The 6,210-nt window shown below is 46.3% G+C and overlaps 1 protein-coding gene and 1 pseudogene across 1 annotated transcript; both read right to left on the bottom strand.

Annotated features, from left to right (window-relative positions):
* Positions 1-1,829: 1,829 nt before the first annotated feature.
* Positions 1,830-3,159, bottom strand: LOC147437967 (uncharacterized; annotated as a pseudogene).
* Positions 3,160-3,305: 146 nt separating this feature from the next.
* Positions 3,306-5,607, bottom strand: LOC147437966 (uncharacterized). Its single transcript, XM_086486672.1, has one exon. The coding sequence runs from the start codon at positions 3,993-3,995 to the stop codon at positions 3,306-3,308; it is 690 nt and encodes a 229-aa protein (XP_086342798.1). The 5' UTR covers positions 3,996-5,607.
* Between the last annotated feature and the right edge of the window lie 603 nt (positions 5,608-6,210).

The raw sequence follows: 6,210 nt of genomic DNA, 5'->3' as shown, positions 1-6,210 counted from the left end.
GTATTGTCAGTTATCCAAGGGGATAGGCAGATTACAAAGTGTAATCTTGTGCTAAAGGATATGCAAAGTGCGTACACTACATAACACACAACAAGCAAAATACACAAGAGGGTGACCTAGAGCTTCAACCGCTCATTGCGTCGCGATCACTCAGTCAAACACATCAACATGAACATGTACACGATGCCAAGAGCATAGAGAAGCAACACACAAGTGGTCTTTGCATTAGCATACCCGTGGGAACAACCGCGAGCTCTCTTCACCAAGCTCCCAAAAGTTACAACTTGAGTTGTTTCAAAAATTAGAGCTTTTGGCTTATATATCTAAGGCAAAAATGGCTCAAAATTGATAAATAGAGCGGGAAGTTGAGATTCCTACTCACTGGAGCCCGGCTCATCTAATCATTTACAAGGATTTACAAGGCTTACAGGCTCGGAACGAGTCCCGTCATTTAAAAATAAATCCCGTCTTTTTACTACAACGCCAGCTCCAGGCGCAAAAATGTTATACACAATCATGGGAGGGCTTAAAAAGGGATTCTTGCTCTTTATCAACAACGTGTGGCAGCTCTTTCGTACTCCCGTCAACACTCCCCCCTTCCTGTTTCTTGTTGTCCTCGACAAGACTTGGACTTTAGTCACTTTCCTCGGGGTCTGCCTTCTTCTTCTGCTTGAAATATTTGTTGAAAGCAGGCATCATCTGCTCGAGCTGGTCGATGGCGTCGATGGCCTTGTGATCCTCAGCACGGGGTGTCTCGGTCATGTAGTGTGAAGGCCACAAATTGAGCTCGCAAGTCCTTGCATGCAGGCATGAAAACTGTGGAGTCATATTCGAAGAAGCTAGTATGGAAAGCTTCCTTGAATGTCTGCATGTAGGTGCTTGGCAGGAACATGATTTTGGTGAACGGGCCAAATATTACTTTCATCTTCTAGGTGTTGTTGAGGTTGAACACCATGCCTTTTGTTCCCTCCAGGATAGTTGTCCACCTCAGTCTTGTGTGCTCAATATTGGGGAAGGTGTTGATGCAGGCCAACAACATGTGACAGATCTTCAATGTCATCTTGCATGCAATGTCGTGCTTGCCCTTCTTTTGGTTTATCATCTGAGCTATGGCTTTACGCATGTATCCAATCGAGGGCACATCCTTTGGTTCTCCGAAGACCGGATAGTTGAGCCAGTGAGGATGGTCTTTGAGTACCTGTTCAAAATCTTCCCATCTCTTGCGTCTGAGAATGGGGCAATATGTCGAATTTATCTGGATATGGAGAGGTGAAAATGAATTGATCGTGGCACACCGTTTGTTCTTTGCCAGATATTCCTCCTTCCATTCGGGTCTGAGGTCTTTCAAACTTTGAGCATCCCAGCTGTTGATGTCTACTGTGCCGTAGGATCCTTCGTTGTCCGGCAACAGCATTGGCATTAATTTCCTCTTTTCTTCAATTGTTTCCCACCTTAGAACTGGATAAGGTAGAGAAGGCTCTTGAAGCACTTCTCGTACTCTTTCGGGTGCAAAGAACTTCAAGAGATCTGAGGAGAGCAGCGCTTGGTCAAAGAGTGTGCTCTTGGCCACGACTTTTTGTGTTGTTAGCCAGTGGTCGGCAGGCAGGGCTCTTAGCACGAGCACATCTAAGGCGGCCGACCAGCCAAAGAGCATCTAACAGGGGCGTGCTTTTACGTGTACAGCTCCCTTTTTGGCCGGCAACTGGCTGGCTGGCCGGTGTAGCCCACACCCCACCTCTTCCAACCATAGCCAACGGCCCGTTCCCATCCAATCAAAGCAGGGCTTTTCAATAAAGAGGCTCGTCGAGGGCTGGCCGGACCTGTTGTGCTCAAGATTGGCAGCCCACAGTGGAAGATTCTGCAAGAATCGTTTCATGGCTGGAGACTGGCCGCTCGGCTAGATGTGCTAGAGCTATCTGACTTTTCTTGGTCTTTTCAATCCTACTGCCGCTGAGGTGCCTACCTCCTGCTACTCTTCTGTGTTGTGGCCGAGGTTCTGTCACCTCTATTTCTTGCTCTTTGGCTGCCACTACTTCCCCTTTCTCCCTTGGTGGTAGATTTTGTATCCTTTCAAACTTGGCTAATTGTGATCGGAGGTCCAAAACTTCCTTTGTGATGTTTGCAAGACCGCTATTTAGGTTTTGGAAGTCTTCCTCCCAATCTTTTTTCGCTTTATGCAGGGCTTCTTCTACTGCAGCTTTAGGAGTTTGCTCCATCTCCCACTTCTCTCTTAAGTTGTCGACCTGGGATTTGAGGGCTTCTACTAGCTCCTTCTCAGTAGACGGAATAAGCATTGGATTTTGTAGAAAGGAATCCAGTTGCCTATTTTGATCCGCTACTTTGTGTTTGAGGGAGTCTATAGCCACTTGCTGGCGTCGAGCAACCTCTGTTGATTCTGCGGCGCTTTTATGGGCTTGCTCATACAACTTTTCTTTATTTTCCAGCACCAACTTAGTGCTTTGCATCATGCTTGCCTGCATATCCTTGTGGGTCTTTTCCATTTCATACTGTTGTTGGAACCTATCTCTCTCTTGGCTCATGCGCTCCATTTGCGCTTCCCATCGTTTCAGATCCTCGAGGAGCGTCATATTGGTTTTTTCCAACTCTTCGTTTGCCTTGTGCAGCTCCTCGGCTTCTCTAGTCTTTTCTTCCAACTCCTGTTCTCTGTTCTTTAGGTATGTATTCATGCTTGCGACGGCCAAGCTTAAATCAGCGTTGTTTTCTTGCTCCTTCTCGAGTGCCATGACCGTCCGCAAGTCCTCTTGAGTGATCTCGTCAGCCAGCTTCTGGATCAAAGAGGCTCTTGTTGCGTTTGTTGTAGGGAGTTGATACAGTGGGGTAATAGAAGGGGGTTGGCTGGCTGGTCGATGCTTCCTCTTCCTTCTTTTTTCTTTTCTTTGACTTCCTGCTTTTGGTCTAAAACAAGCGGTCTTGCATCCGTCATGATCGTGTCGGGGGCCTTAGCAATGTCTTCTCTTCCCTCTTTTACTCTGCGAAAGATTGGTGTCATCAAGACCGCCTCTTGTTTGCTCTTCCACCAAGCTTGCATGATTTTATGTATGTCTTTGAATGTCGGATCCTCCTTCAAGCTTGTTGGAGTAGTTGAAGTGGAGGGTGTAGCCTCCGTCCCAAGGTTTTCTTGCGTTATTTGCAAGCCTTCTGGAGGTACACCTTCTCCTGTTACCTGTTCAATTTTTATTAATTTTTATTATCTCTGCTATGGAGTCAATCATCATAGGGTGTTCTTGCTTTTTTTGCAAGCCCTCAAATTGCTCTTCTTGTGTGAATGTGCCTATTGTGTCTAACTATTCACAGGTGCACAACCTTAGCTTTTCTTTTTCTGAGGCTTTTTCTCCTGCGATCGGAACTTTCGTCTTTGGTGCATCTAAACTGAACCCTATGGCCTCTCTGGCTTCTTCTAGAGAGTAACCGGCCACCATCAAATCTCGTAATGTAATTGCCACCTGCTGTTCCTCTGTTAGTGGCCTTGGCAACATGGGTTCATTGAGGTGGAGGGTTTCCGGTGCCTCTCTCTTCTTGTCGGTTTTGAGCAATTCCGAGGTTTCAAGGAGGGTTATGGGTTGGAGGGTGGGCGTAGGGCTAGCAGGTCTCTGCTCCATAGCAATGTCTATCATTAGTTGAGCCGCTCTTTCCCCCTCCATTCTGTTCACTTCTTCTAACGGATGGATGGGCTGCGATGGAGCCTCTTCTTCTACCCTTTCTTTTCCTTTTGTCTCTTCCACTGGCTTTTCAATCTCTGGAACCCGCTCTATTGTTTCCTTAGATGGTTGTTCTGCCTCTTTGGCTGGTGTTTCTATCTGGGTTTCTGGCCAAACATCCATGCGTTTCTTTGTTCTTAGTTCCATGGGCTTGGCAGCTGATTCTTCTAGAGTAGTCTTGGATATTTTGGCCACTTGTTCCAATTTTGTAGGGCTCACTGTTGGCCGCTTAGGTGCTAATCCTTTTGCTTTAATCCTCTCTTGCATCATGTCCATGAGGCTCTTCTTACTCTCTTTCTTTTGCACTTTTTTCTCCGCCCTTCTACCTTGTTGGACTTCCTTTCTCTTCTAAAACCTTTCAAGGGTAGCCTTGGCGCTTTCTTATGTCTGCTCCATTCTTTGTTTTCTTTCTAGCTAGCCCTCTTCTTCTGGGCTAACTCCACTTTGTCTTCGTCACTTTTCAAGAGCACCTCCTCCGAGTTGGTGGCTCCCTCGTCTCGGAGGTACTCCAACTGTGTCGTCTTCTTAGGCTTCCTTACTTTGGGTGTTGCTGAAGAAGAAGGTGCTGCCCAGTCTCTTGGCACTGGTGCTTTCACTAGCTCTGCCCATGCATTTGAGGTTGGGGCTTCATGCAGTTGGTCTCCCTCTCCTACTAGATGAGCTGCTATCTTTGTTAGGGCTTCTGCCCCTCTGAGGATGGGGTTTCCTGTGGCTTGTCCCATTGCTTTTTCTCTGTTGCTACGAGCAGTCTGTCTAAGGCCCACTTGGCCACATCATCGTCACGTTCCGAAGTTGCGGTACTTTGGTGGAGGGTAGAGGCTAAGTTCTTCTCAGGCCTGGTATACCTTAGTTGTCTGTCAAAGTGGAAATGCTGGTACAATATCCTCATCAAGCGGCTTGTTCTTTGCTCTTTGATGGTCTCGAAAGTGGGCAGCCTGGTGCTGGCGATCTCATCATCGGCCAGGCCTTGTGTCTTTATCGGTTCACCCCTTGGTAACTTCGTGATCTCTGCAAGCGTATCCGGTGTTAGTGTTACCTTCAGATTCTCTCCCTGTGAGCTGGTGAGGTGGGTTGTGGCCACGTCTTCACTTTCCTTGTGTAGGGAGGTAAGCAATTCATATGCCCATTTATACTCTGCCCTCACAATGGGTTGTGCCAAGAAGTCGTCCAATCTTAGCCTTCTGATTGCTCTGTTAGAGTTTTCTGGCAGGTAGGCAATGTCGTTGATTCTGCAGGCATTTGTGGTGCCTCCCACCTCCTTCCTTGCTCATCCTTCCACATTGCGGTGAACACTCTCTGGCCTTGGGCCATCTGCATCTCTTCACTGATGAAGCAGCCTTTTGTCCCTAAGATTTTTCTCCATGTTTGGCTAGAACTCTTCTAGCTTGTCCAACTTGTATTTTGTTCTCCTCCTCATCTTCTTAGAAGTACTGGTTCTTGTACAAGGTAATCATTAAGCTATCTCGGCTAGAGCACAAATTTTAGTAGTTATCTGAGTCAGATGTCATCATAGGTGTTCTAAGTTATTTTGGTCAGTATCTTGGTGTAGAAGTGTCAGTTATGTGCAAACAAGGTGCCATTGGGATCCCTGAGAGGTGTACTTGCTGGTGGTATGCTCCAGTCCTGCAAATTGTGAAAGTGGTAGCAACCGCGGTTGCTGCCATATGTTCCAAACTGGGGTTTTGACCTCATATGTCGTATGTACACTTCTTGTTGGTCCCAACCAAGCCCTGTATGTTCAATTTGGACATCTAAATCTTCAGTTTTGACCCAAAAAGCATATGGACACCTCTTTGACTTGGCATGGTGTAGTCAACTTTGGATTTTGACTTTTGACATGTGATTTGGACTCCATTGGGTTGCTCATCTCAAATGGAACCTCTGGACTGGCAACAAGCCATAGTCCATGTCAAATCTTGCACTGGGAGTCTAGAATTGGCTAAGTGGCAGCAACCAAAATGCTCAGTTTTGGCCAAACTTGGTCTTGCCTGGTTCCTCATAACCTGTAGACTCTAATTATGCTATGCATGCATCTTGTGACTTCACATCTTTCCTTATACTTGATTTTTTGTTGTTGCCAGGAGTTGAGTTTCTAAGGAAAGTCCTAGTTATGGTTTTGGCATTGGGTTGGAATCTTCCCTATGGCTTCCTAGCATCGTTCTTCAGCTATGGGAGGGCTCACATTATGGCCTTGCCATTAGGCTTGTTTCTAGGAAAAATGCTCTAAAAACACTAATCCTATGGCCATTTGAAGTTGTGGATATTTTTTGCCCTATGTGGATTGGGTTTTGGGTTCCTAATGGTTTTGTTGAGCTTATGGGTCCAAAATTCGCAGCTTTTGCGCAATTTTTGACCGTTTTGAAGTCATTTTTCTGTTTTAGAACTTGTTCCTGCAAACTTGTGTTAGGGGGACTTTGGAAAATCATTTTTCTGCATGGGGAGCATTTTTGGACTCCCCTTGATCTACTCCAGCTCTAGGGTACATGTTTTT

The sequence above is a fragment of the Adiantum capillus-veneris genome, chromosome 17 (genome assembly GCF_014529385.1).
Source record: "Adiantum capillus-veneris isolate H3 chromosome 17, ASM1452938v2, whole genome shotgun sequence".
Classification (NCBI taxonomy): domain Eukaryota; kingdom Viridiplantae; phylum Streptophyta; class Polypodiopsida; order Polypodiales; family Pteridaceae; genus Adiantum; species Adiantum capillus-veneris.
This window is presented reverse-complemented; position numbering and strand designations above follow the sequence as displayed.

Coding starts and splice junctions, on each gene's coding strand:
- LOC147437966 (XM_086486672.1), bottom strand. CDS start 3,995: ATGGACATGATGCAAGAGAGGATTAAAGCAAAAGGATTAGCACCTAAG.